At 42.3% G+C, this 13744-nt stretch overlaps 1 protein-coding gene across 1 annotated transcript in view; it reads left to right on the top strand.

Annotated features, from left to right (window-relative positions):
- The window catches only part of LOC148509050 (avidin-related protein 4/5-like), a 30357-nt gene extending 17371 nt beyond the window's left edge, over positions 1–12986 (top strand). The window contains exons 3-4 of the mRNA XM_088443715.1: positions 12446–12566; positions 12875–12986. Coding sequence (XP_088299841.1) covers positions 12446–12566; positions 12875–12920 — 167 coding nt within the window. The 3' untranslated portion in view covers positions 12921–12986. The remainder of the gene's footprint in view (positions 1–12445; positions 12567–12874) is intronic.
- The last annotated feature ends 758 nt before the right edge of the window (positions 12987–13744 follow it).

The raw sequence follows: 13744 nt of genomic DNA, 5'->3' as shown, positions 1-13744 counted from the left end.
GGTCATTTTCAGCTCCAGGCCCATGTGGCCCTCAATCTGGCCCTGTTTAAGCTGACAGGCAAATGGAAAGCTGAAAGACACAGGGGGGTAGGGAATTAGGCTGAAAGACACAGGGGCATAGGGAATGAGGCTGAAAGACACAGGGGCATAGGGAAAGAGGCAGAAAGACATGGGAGGTGAAGCTGGGAGACACAGGCAATGGAACCTACAGTACAATAGAATGGGTCCCCCAAATATATACTGTAATTGTATCAGATTCCTAGATTTCACAACCCATATGCAGCAAGTGTACAGTATGAGCGGACTGCAAAATTATAGCAGACCACCCATACACAAAGATCGAAGTCTTTCTGCAGAATCTGTATATCAGATATTCACTGTGCTGCACAGCTGACGCAATATGTCTGTGATAGGGGTGTGCACCGGCCACTTTTCGTGTTTTGGTTCTGGAACTTTCTTCGTGTTTTGGATCTGGATTGGTTTTGCCAAAACCACCCTTCCGTGTTTTGGGTTCTGGGTTCTGGGATTTATGTTTTGGATCTGTATTTTTTTGGGAAATAAGCATAAAAACAGCTAAAATCACAGAATTTGTGAGTTTTTCTGCTCCTATGCTATTATTAACCTCAATTTCCACTCATTTCCAGTCTATTCTGAACACCTCACACCTCACAATAGTCTTTTTATGTCCAAAAGGTTGCATTGAGGTAGCTGGATGACTATGCTAAGCGACACGAGTGGGCGGCACAAACACGTGGCCCATCTAGGAGTGACACTGCAGTGGCAGACAGGATGGCAGTTTGAAAAACTAGGCCCCAAACAGTACATAATGCAAAGAAAAAAAGGGGTGCAAGATGGAATTGTCCTTGGGCTCTCCCACCCACCCTTATGTTGTATAAATAAGACATGCACACTTTAACAAACCAATCATTTCAGCGCCAGGGTCTGCCACACGACTGTGGCTGAAATGATTGGTTCGTTTGGGCCCCCACAAATCAAGCTGGCAATTAATCTGTCCTTGCACAAACTGGATCTACGGAGAGCAAAATGTCGTCCTCATCCACCGATTCCTCACCCTCTTCAGTGTTATGTACATCCTCATCCTCACAGAGTATTAATTCATCCCCGCTGGAATCCACCACCACAGGTTCCTCTGTACGTTCTGGAGGATGGTCTCCCTGGAAGAATTGATAATTCATTTTGATGAACATCATCTTCTCCACATTTTGTGGAAGCAACCTCCTACGCCTTTCACTGACAAGGTTCCCGGCCCTTGACTTATGACACAGGTGCATGCTTGGCACTGCTACTTTGTTGATGCACGTGCGTCTAAGGCGCACACAAACAGAAAAATATTTTTTTCTTTTTTTGGTACACTTTGGGGGTTACACCACCCTTCAACAGACCAGCTGGCCCTTGACTTATGACACTGGCGCACGCTTGGCGCTGCGACTTTGTTGATGCACGTGCAGCTAAGGCGCACACAAGTCACAAACACAGAAAAATATATTTTATTGGGGGGGGCACTTTGGGGGTTACACCACCCTTCAACAGACCAGCTGGCCCTTAACTTATGACACAGACGCACGCTTTGTACTGCTACTTTGTTGATGCACGTGCAGCTAAGGCGCACACAAGTCACAAACACAGAAAAATATATTTTATTGGGGGGGGCACTTTGGGGGTTACACCACTCTTCAACAGACCGCTGGCCCTTAACTTATGACACAGACGCACACTTCGCACTGCTACTTTGTTGATGCACGTGCAGCTAAGGCGCACACAAGTCACAAACACAAAAAAATTAATTGTTTTTATTTTTTTGTGCACTTTGGGGGTTACACCACCCTTCAACAGACCAGCCGGCCCTTGACTTGACACAAGTGCACGCTTGGTGCTGCTACTTTGTTGATGCATGTGCAGCTAATGCGCACACAAACACAGAAAAAGGTTTTTTTTCTTTTTTTTTCCGGCACTTTGGGGGTTACACCACCCTTCAACAGACGAGCCGGCCGGCCCATGATTTATGACACAGGCGCATGCTTGGCGCTGCTACTTTTTTGATGCACGTGTGGCTAATGCGCACACAAGTCACAAACAGAAAAAAATATATTTTTTATTTTTTGGAGCACTTAGGGGTTACACCACCCTTCAACAGATGAGCCAGCTACCCCTTGACTTATGACACAGGCGCACACTTGGCGCTGCTACTTTTTTGATGCACGTGCGGCTACAGCGCACACAAACACAAAAAAAATAATTGTTTTTTTTGCACTTGGTGGGAGCACCCCCGATTGACAGAGCACCCCCTGGACAACACTACAGCACCCCTTTAGGACTACAGCCTTTATGGGACACTGCACAACACAGCCCAGCCAGCCCCTATGAACTTTGGAGTGGACACAGCCCCTATGGACAACAGCAGCACAACTCCCACCCTCCCTCTTCACTGTCCACAGTCGGAGTGAAAAATGGCGCAGACGCAGGGACCTTCTATAGAACCCAAAACCCGCGAGATCCGACAGTGGGATGATGACGTCTTGCCTCGATTTCAGGTCCGAGTCAGGCAGGAAAACCCGAGCCTGACTCGGTTCCCGCCTCGGATCGGGGGGGGGCTCGGGAGGGTTCGGATTTCAGAAATCCAAACCCGTTCATCCCTAGTCTGTGAACAATGTTGTTCAGAGATATACAGTATACTGTAGCTGGTACAGACCCACCGAAGTACAATGTTAAGCCAGCTTACTGTAACTGTCACCACTTTCTTACGTAAAGGGGGAACCTGGAACTCGGGTGGCGGAGTAACTGTGAAAAAAAAAATTGGCACAGTCAGTTTGATTTTGAAAAAGAAGACCCCCTACAGTACTGCACAATAGTACTATTACAACAGTAGTTTTACTACAGGTATCTTACAGTATTGTACAGTAAACTACTGAAAAATAAAAACAAGTACAGAAATAATTAGTTTGTAAGGATAAGAGGTTGGAGATGGGTCTTTGGAGTCCAGGAGGGAGAGAGACACTGTGAAATAGAAAAAAAGTAGAGATAGAAGACAATGTAGTGTACAGTACTTACAAAGCCTAGAGAGGCGGCTGGGGCTGGCTGCGGCCTCCTGGGCTGGGGGGTTGGACCCCTTGGGTTGAAAAAAACAGAATGTTACTGTATTTTGCCACAAAACAAAAATGTCAATAGATAGAGGACAACAGTAGTATTACTACAGGTATTATTACTGTACAGTATGGCTCATGGACACTAGACGATGTTTGTATGAGCCGATATCGTGAGCTATGGGCCTGGCAGCAGTGCGAACGTTGTCAAGTGAATGTACACTTGCTGATGCTGGTAGCGAGGAATGACGACGGGGGTGGGAGGGGAGGCCATGCTGCATTCGCCAGCATGGTATCGTTAATGATATCCCCAGATTAGGCTGCATGTACAGCCCACTGGGGATATCGTTGATGACCCGAGGGAGCGAGCGTGCATTTTTGGATTTACAGGGGACAAAACGTGTAGGGGTCTCCTGTATTATCCATAACCAGCACCAAACTCATTCTAGCTGGGGAGTAATGCCACAACATGGGAAACCCTTTCACTGGGTCCACTGGCCAAAGCATTTTGGAGCCAATGTACAATTCAGTACAGTAGTGCCCTCAATACTGTAGTGTATGTGTATACATTTATATAGATAGATACCTGTATGTATTTGTATAAATGACAGATCTCACAAACCACCAAGTGATTTATTTTTAATCCTGTAGTGAAGATTTTAAAAAATAAAATAAAATGTCCCTTACTAGGTCTCAAACCCGGGGCACCCTCTCTGCAAAGAGCTCACCTAAACTTCTAGCCCACACACGCCAGCCATGTCGAAAGCCACACCTGTCGTGTACAGCACCCAGTGCATCAGCCTAGTACTGATGTACTGTGTGTCACTCCTGACCAGCTCCACTGGGCATGCGCAGTACTAATAGACTCCATATATCACAGCATAGTGCGACTAGCAGGGCACTATGTGGCATACTGTATGGAGTGCCGCACACCACTTTCTTGAGCACTTTCAAAGTGCATCAGCAGTACAGTGGCATAAAGTAGCATAGAAATGCCAGGTGGTATGAAGTTGTGGAGAAGGCTTTAATAAGAATACTGAACTTCAATTGCTTGCTAATTTATGCAATGCTGGGAGTGCGTCTTTTTGGTCAACACAGATACCTGTATAAATGACAGAACTCACACCACCAAGTGATTTCTTTTTAATCCTGTAGTGAAGATTAAAAAAAAAAGTCCCTTACCAGGTCTCAAACCCGGGACGCCCACTGTGCAAGGCACTCACCCAAACCTCTAGACCACACATGCCAGCCATCTCGATAGCCGCACCTGTCATGTACTTTATGTATAGTAATGTGATGTGTGTGAATTACTGCAGGCAATGTGTACAATGTCAATAGAGGGCTCAGGATACAGCGGCATTGAACAGAAGCGAATGATGGTTGGGGAGCATTAGTGAATATTTATCCCGCCTCATTAAAAGCTGTGCATGTGAAATATTTTTATAAAAAAAGTACAGGACTCACACTTAATGTAATGATTTAAAACTTCATTACACATTCTTCTACAGCCATGATTCCATGAGAAAACAATGTACTATAATATACCGAATTACCGTTTCTGTCAGCCAATCATTGGGCAGTGATACATAAATTGCATTGGATCTCAGAAGCATGGAGAGTGTAGTTTAGGAAAAGTGACACCTGGTGGACAAAAAGTTGTATTACACCTTATGACTTTTTCCTGCGCCACTGTATGTTCTGTTATTTATTTTATTTATTTATTAACAGTTTCTTATATAGCGCAGCATATTCCGTTGCGCTTTACAATTGGAAACATTGATAGAACAAAACAGGGTAATAACAGACAGACATAGAGGTAAGAGGGCCCTGCTTGCAAGCTTACAATCTATAGGGAAACAGGCATTGATACACAAGGATAGGTGCTATATATATTGCAATTTGGTCTGGCCAGAATGCAGAGTTTCTTGGTGGGCTGCTTGATCCAGTCACATAGGAATGTCGGCAAAATGTCAGGAGTATGTGAAAGAAAGACAATATGTGAGGTTATGTATGGACTGTGAGAGGGGATGTGATAAGACATGGAAGCTATGAAGGTTATGTGGTCGGTTCTGGAATCTGATAAGCTTGTCTGAAGAGGTGAGTTTTCAGGGAACGCTTGAAGGATTGAAGAGTAGAGGTAAGTCTTATTGTGTGTGGTAAGGCATTCCATAGAGTAGGTGCAGCCCGAAGAAAGTCCTGTAACCGTAAATGGGAGCAAGTAATGCGTGGGGATGAGAGACGCAGTTCTTGTGCTGAGCGGAGAGGTCGGGTTGGGAGATATTTTGAGATGAGTGAAGAGATGTATGTTGGTGTAATTCGGTTAATGGCCTTATGTGTAAGTAACAGTATTTTGTATTGAATACGGTAGAAAACCGGCAACCAATGGAGGGACTGACAGAGCGGGGCAGCAGATGATGAACGTTTGGCAAGGAAGATAAGCCTCGCAGCTGCATTCATAATGGATTGTAATGGCGATAGCCTGTTTTTGGGAAGACCAGTAAGGAGACTATTGCAATAGTCAATGCGGGAAATAATGAGTGCATGGATTAGAGTTTTTGCAGTGTCTTGTGTGAGATATGGTCGAATTTTGTATATGTTTTTTAGATGTATGTAACATGATTTTGAGACAGATTGAATGTGGGGAACAAAGGACAATTCAGAATCAAGGATGACACCAAGGCAGCGAGCTTGTGGGGTGGGGTGGATTGTTGAGTTATCAACAGTGATAAAGAGATCAGATTGGTAACTGTTATTGGCCGGTGGAAATATAATTAATTCTGTTTTAGAAATATTAAGTTTCAGGTAGCGAGATGACATCCAAGATGAAATGGCAGAAATACATTCAGTGACACGGACCAATACAGATGGTGATAAATCTGGAGAGGATAGGTAGATTTGAGTATCATCCGCATACAGATGGTACTGAAATCCAAAAGAGCGGATTAGTTTGCCAAGAGAGGTGGTATAGATTGAGAATAGCAAAGGACCTAAGACAGAGCCTTGCGGTACTCCAACTGATAGAGGTAGCGAAGAGGAGGCAGAATCAGAAAAACGAACAGAAAAAGAGCGATCAGATAGGTAGGAAGAGAACCAAGAAAGGGCTGTGTCCTTAAGACCTAGGGATTGTAATGTTTGTACGAGAAGAGAGTGGTCAACAGTGTCAAAAGCAGCAGAGAGATCTAGAAGAATTAGAAGTGAGTAATGGCCTTTAGCCTTGGCAGTGACCAAATCATTTACTACCTTAGTCAGTGCTGTCTCTGTGGAGTGCTGGGAACGGAAGCCAGACTGAAGTGGGTCCAATAAGTTGTGGGTGTTAAGAAAGTGTGTGAGGCGGGTGTAGACAAGTCTCTCCAGTAGCTTGGAGGGGCATGGGAGCTGGGAGATAGGACGGTAATTAGAGAGAGTGTTAGGGTCAGAATTTTGTTTTTTCAGAATGGGAGTAATCACTGCATGCTTGAACAGTGATGGAAAGATGCCAGTAGAAAGAGAGAGATTACAGATTTTAGTTAGGGTTGGGATGAGCACAGGAGACAGAGCTTTACTAATTTGTGAGGGTATAGGATCTAGAGGAGAGGTAATAGAGTAGGAGGATGAGAAGAGTGTAGATACTTCATCTTCATTTGTGGGGTCAAATGAAGAGAATGTGCCAGAGGGTTCAGGTAGGGAATTGAGTAGGTCACTAGCTGAGGAAGAGAATAACATTTCATTTCGGATATTATCAATCTTGTCCTTGAAATAGGAAGCAAGATCTTGTGCACAGATAGTAGCAGGTGGCTTGGGTGAGGGAGGGGTAAGAAGCAGTTTAAATGTATTAAAAAGTCGCTTGGGGTTAGAGGCTTGAGCAGAGATTAGAGATTGGAAATATATTTGCTTGGCAGTGTCCAGAGCAGTACGATAAGAGTTGTAGATAGACTTATATGTGAGGAAGTCACTTGGAGTGCGAGACTTTCGCCACTGACGTTCTACTTTACGTGAGAGTTTTTGTAGATGCCTTGTTAAGTTAGAATGCCACGGTTGACGTCTGAGTCTACGCGGAGTGTGATGGGTAGCTGGAGCTACTTCATCGAGGGCTTTTACTAAGATCTGGTTTAGCTGTGATGCAGCATTCTCAGGAGAAGTGAGTGCAGAAATTGGTGAGAGTTGTTGTTGTAGAGAGGTAGATAGTTGTTGAAAGTTAATCACATTAATATTTCTGCGGGTTTTAGTAGGTTTGGTTGATTTCACTGACATTGAGGTTGATGTAATGGAGGAAAGTGTGCAGGTGATAAGATTGTGATCTGAGAGAGGGAAAGGAGCATTAGTGAAATCAGAAACTGAGCATAGTCTGGTAAATACAAGATCAAGGCAGTGGCCCTCCTTATGAGTAGAGGAGTCAGTCCATTGGGAGAGGCCAAGAGAGGAGGTTAGAGAGAATAGTTTGGTGGCATGAGGAGATTGTGGACTGTCAATGGGGATATTGAAATCACCCATAATGATGGTGGAGATGTCTGAGGATAGGAAGTGAGGGAGCCAGGCTGAAAAATGTTCCAGAAATTGGTGCGGTGGCCCAGGCGGGCGATAGATAACAGCAACTCGCAGAGAGAAAGGGGTGAAAGTCCTGATAGAATGTACTTCGAATGATGTAAATGTGAGTGAAGGTACCTGTGGGAGAACTGTGAATGTGAAAGATTGGGAGAGTAATATTCCTACCCCACCTCCTTTACAATTGCCAGGCCTGGAGGTGTGTGAGAAGTGTAGGTTACCATGTGAAAGTGCAGCAGGGGAGACAGTGTCTGATTGTGTTAGCCATGTTTCTGTTATTGCCAGAAGGTTGAGGTTGGTTGAAATAAAGAGGTCATGGATGGATGTTAGTTTGTTGCAGACAGAGCGTGCATTCCATAATGCACATTTTAGTGACTTGGATGGTGAAGGGAGGCATGCAATATTTATGAGGTTAGCTGGATTTATAGTTTGTTGTGGGTGTGGCATGTGAGTTGGGCCTGGATTTGGAGATATGTCACCAGCTAATAGAAGCAACAGGAGCGAGATATAAATATATTTGTGGGATTTGACAGAATGTTTGTTATGGCGAGAGGTTGTGGATGTTATTGTCAATGTGTTTAGATAAGTTAAAAGCTCATATGTGTTTGTAAGAGAAGAGGAAAGTACTGAGGCAGCAATATGTACAAAAGGAGGAGCTGCAGGGAGAGTAAAGGATGTAGTAGTCTTAGAGATGATTCCATGGAGTGAGATCATTAATAGAAGTTTTTGATACATTTTTGCAATACATTCAATAATGCACAACACACAAACTACTGGTAAGGAATGATATTGTAATTACCTTGTTGTAGATGTTGTTCATTCAACTGTGTTTTTTTTAACTGTTATATAATTACACTTTGTGTTATAACACACTTAGTGCTTATAATACACGGCTGCCATCGACATCCACGGCTGCCTCTATACTGATTCTAAACTTAAAGAAAGTCTGATTGAGACATGCTACAGCTGACCACAAATGCTAACTAATCAATGAAGAAATTTGGCACTGGGTTTGTGTAAACACAAGCAGTATCCTACCATAAACTAGGCATCACTGAACAACATCCCCCACCCAGGTAATCCAAAATACAATCAAGTCATTACATCTAAATCTTTGCTAACAGAAATAAAATCCATTATGCAGAAATGTAAGAGCAATATGTTGCTTGCTAGATGGGAATGGGTAACATACTTTTTAAAATCCAAACAGCTGATCTGAGTGATTGCAAAGCACTAGTTAGACTATGCAGCTTGTAGAATGGGGAACATACCTGCAGGGATGACAAGAAATAGAAGATGTTCAGTCCAGTTGCAAATTTATGTAGATTACTGTTTTTTTTAACTGTTATATAATTACACTTTGTGTTATAACACACTTAGTGCTTATAATACACGGCTGCCATCGACATCCACGGCTGCCTCTATACTGATTCTAAACTTAAAGAAAGTCTGATTGAGACATGCTACAGCTGACCACAAATGCTAACTAATCAATGAAGAAATTTGGCACTGGGTTTGTGTAAACACAAGCAGTATCCTACCATAAACTAGGCATCACTGAACAACATCCCCCACCCAGGTAATCCAAAATACAATCAAGTCATTACATCTAAATCTTTGCTAACAGAAATAAAATCCATTATGCAGAAATGTAAGAGCAATATGTTGCTTGCTAGATGGGAATGGGTAACATACTTTTTAAAATCCAAACAGCTGATCTGAGTGATTGCAAAGCACTAGTTAGACTATGCAGCTTGTAGAATGGGGAACATACCTGCAGGGATGACAAGAAATAGAAGATGTTCAGTCCAGTTGCAAATTTATGTAGATTACTGTTTTTTTTAACTGTTATATAATTACACTTTGTGTTATAACACACTTAGTGCTTATAATACACGGCTGCCATCGACATCCACGGCTGCCTCTATACTGATTCTAAACTTAAAGAAAGTCTGATTGAGACATGCTACAGCTGACCACAAATGCTAACTAATCAATGAAGAAATTTGGCACTGGGTTTGTGTAAACACAAGCAGTATCCTACCATAAACTAGGCATCACTGAACAACATCCCCCACCCAGGTAATCCAAAATACAATCAAGTCATTACATCTAAATCTTTGCTAACAGAAATAAAATCCATTATGCAGAAATGTAAGAGCAATATGTTGCTTGCTAGATGGGAATGGGTAACATACTTTTTAAAATCCAAACAGCTGATCTGAGTGATTGCAAAGCACTAGTTAGACTATGCAGCTTGTAGAATGGGGAACATACCTGCAGGGATGACAAGAAATAGAAGATGTTCAGTCCAGTTGCAAATTTATGTAGATTACTGTTTTTTTTAACTGTTATATAATTACACTTTGTGTTATAACACACTTAGTGCTTATAATACACGGCTGCCATCGACATCCACGGCTGCCTCTATACTGATTCTAAACTTAAAGAAAGTCTGATTGAGACATGCTACAGCTGACCACAAATGCTAACTAATCAATGAAGAAATTTGGCACTGGGTTTGTGTAAACACAAGCAGTATCCTACCATAAACTAGGCATCACTGAACAACATCCCCCACCCAGGTAATCCAAAATACAATCAAGTCATTACATCTAAATCTTTGCTAACAGAAATAAAATCCATTATGCAGAAATGTAAGAGCAATATGTTGCTTGCTAGATGGGAATGGGTAACATACTTTTTAAAATCCAAACAGCTGATCTGAGTGATTGCAAAGCACTAGTTAGACTATGCAGCTTGTAGAATGGGGAACATACCTGCAGGGATGACAAGAAATAGAAGATGTTCAGTCCAGTTGCAAATTTATGTAGATTACTGTTTTTTTTAACTGTTATATAATTACACTTTGTGTTATAACACACTTAGTGCTTATAATACACGGCTGCCATCGACATCCACGGCTGCCTCTATACTGATTCTAAACTTAAAGAAAGTCTGATTGAGACATGCTACAGCTGACCACAAATGCTAACTAATCAATGAAGAAATTTGGCACTGGGTTTGTGTAAACACAAGCAGTATCCTACCATAAACTAGGCATCACTGAACAACATCCCCCACCCAGGTAATCCAAAATACAATCAAGTCATTACATCTAAATCTTTGCTAACAGAAATAAAATCCATTATGCAGAAATGTAAGAGCAATATGTTGCTTGCTAGATGGGAATGGGTAACATACTTTTTAAAATCCAAACAGCTGATCTGAGTGATTGCAAAGCACTAGTTAGACTATGCAGCTTGTAGAATGGGGAACATACCTGCAGGGATGACAAGAAATAGAAGATGTTCAGTCCAGTTGCAAATTTATGTAGATTACTGTTTTTTTTAACTGTTATATAATTACACTTTGTGTTATAACACACTTAGTGCTTATAATACACGGCTGCCATCGACATCCACGGCTGCCTCTATACTGATTCTAAACTTAAAGAAAGTCTGATTGAGACATGCTACAGCTGACCACAAATGCTAACTAATCAATGTTTGTTATGATTAATACTGAATGGCGTGACTCAAGGCATACTGTGTGGCGCGAGATGCATGGCACGCTACATGGTGTACAAAGCAATAAACTAGGTGGGCACATCTGTATTTGCCAAATATATATATATATTATAGGGGGTACAGTAATGTCACATTGGAGCTGACAAAGGTTTGTGCCAACACACCATAGGACACAGGGAAGGGTAGTCCAGTACCTTGCCTATGTCCCCAGTGGGTCCTAATTCACTTTTGCAAGGATGGTATGTAAACAAAAATGTCCTTAAATAAATCTCTAGGGCCAAGAAGTAACTAGGGGTGTGCGATTGGTGCCATGGCTCAGAGCTCTATAGTTGGCACTGTCGCTGCCCCATGGCCCTTTCTCCTGGCTAGCAGGTTGTCTGTAGTGGCACCCTGCAGCCAGAGTTACTGCGGCCGTGCCATCCAGTTTTATGTAGATCTGTTTGTGTTTATATGTGTAGAGCTCCATACCGCACCTCATCATCCATTGGGCTGGGAGCTCGTGGGTTGAGGAGGTGGGGGGGAACTGCTTGTTCAGTTTGTAATGGGCACCACAATTTCTGATGGCAGCCCTGGCACTGAATATGCCATTATAGCATGATTGATCACAACAGGTTGGCCATACATATAGCACTGTGAAAACTATTACACTACAAGCAAACAAATGAAGTTGCAAGGAGTGGGATTACAACTGATTATGCAACAGTACTATATATATTACAAGCTAAGGCAAAGCATTCTATCAGGGACATGCAGTCAAGGTAGGCAGCGGAAACAGAGCATCCCCGTCACACTCCTGTGAGTTGATATAATAATGATTACAATAATACAAAGAAGATATTTATAACTTATAAACATCTTCTTTGTTTATTGTACTCATATTTAGAGTTAACACTCACCAGCTTTGTGGAGCTCCCTGGGACTTCAGGGAGATGAGATTTGAGGCAGCACATCTTAGCCTCGCTTCTGTATAGTCAGACACTGCTTGCAGATCTGGGGGTGGGGCCAAACCAGGGGCAGTAAGATCCACAGAAAGAGAGCTAATAGAGGCATGCCTCTGAGTATGGGAGGGCGTGCCTTGAGCACTGATGAACACCTGGGATGTGTCATGTGACCAGGAACTGCAACTTATCAGGGGTGTGACTGGCCTTTCTGCTGGTGAAGGTTACAATGGAAACATCAGTTTAGGGCCAGTCCTTTATTTAAGTTCATTATTTCCACTTTGTCCTAAAATTCTGTTTAAGTCTTAAATAACTCAGATTCTTTTTGACATTAATCAAACTGATTTCTCTGCAGAATCTATTGCAGTGCACACAGGTCAGTGTTTCACAAATGAAGAAGGAAACAGAGTCCTGCAGACTATCTGGCTGACGAGGTCGAACAGCCCGGATATTCAGGATAACTGGAAGCAGACAAGGTACTGTATGTGCAGTCATTTTATTGCATTCCAGTACCAAGTTTATCTTCGTCTGCCATTGAAGCTTAATTGATACTTACAGTGACACTGACACACTCCTCAGCATCCACCCCTGTCGTGTACTGTACAGAAGTTACAAGTTACAATTAGTTACAGTTATGTAAATTACATACAAGCAAATCACATAATCTCTGGGGTAATGGTATGAGAATTGCAAATAATGGTTCTGTGCAGACCGATCGCAACATTTCTTTTGTCCAATCGCTAGTTTTTTAATCTCTGCTTTTCTTTTCTTTCTTTTCTTTCAGAGTTGGTTATAATACCTTTTTCCCAATGGCTGAAACACAGGATTAATCGTCACTCTCCAGAAAATAAAAGGAGTGATTTATATATATATATATATATATATATATATATATACACACATGAAAAAAAAGGCAAAATAAAGAGTTTTATTATCACTTCAGTGTGGATGGATAATTTGATATGACGTTAATGGAGAGAATAATCTTTTTTTCCATGAAAGTGGTGATGCAAGTGGGTGTGACCTATAACTGTAATACATACATGCATGCAGACAGCCACAGTATGAGAACAATGGGTCATTCTTGAAAAAAACAGGCCTACAAACTACAAGAAGCCTATAATTTACTAAAATTATTGATTGTAACAGGGGTAGAGCAGTGGTGATTGCTGACTTGGCACTGGTATACAATACAGCTCAAAAATAGGATTCATAGGAGGGTAATAATAAGGGGTTGGGTATGGTACCCCGGTGATCACAATACAGACAGTAGCATCCCAACATTCAGAATCCCGACACCCAATGGTAAGTTGCCTAACCCTAATCCTCCCCCTAAACCAACTTTCCCACAGCCTAACCCTAACCCCTCCTGCCCACCGCAGCATAATCCTCCCCCTAGTGTCTAACACCTAACCCCCCACACTGATAAAAACACGGATAAAAACAGCTAAAATCACAGAATTTGTGGGTTTTTCTGCACCTATGCTATTATTAACCTCAATAACATTAATTTCCACTCATTTCCAGTCTATTCTGAACACCTCACACCTCACAATATTGTGTTTAGTCCAAAATGTTGCACCGAGGTAGCTGGATGACTATGCTAAGCGACACGAGTGGGCGGCAGAAACACATGGCCCATCTAGGAGTGACA

The sequence above is a fragment of the Taudactylus pleione genome, unplaced genomic scaffold (genome assembly GCF_031769625.1).
Source record: "Taudactylus pleione unplaced genomic scaffold, aTauple2 ptg000333l, whole genome shotgun sequence".
Taxonomy (NCBI): Eukaryota; Metazoa; Chordata; class Amphibia; order Anura; family Myobatrachidae; genus Taudactylus; species Taudactylus pleione.
This window is presented reverse-complemented; position numbering and strand designations above follow the sequence as displayed.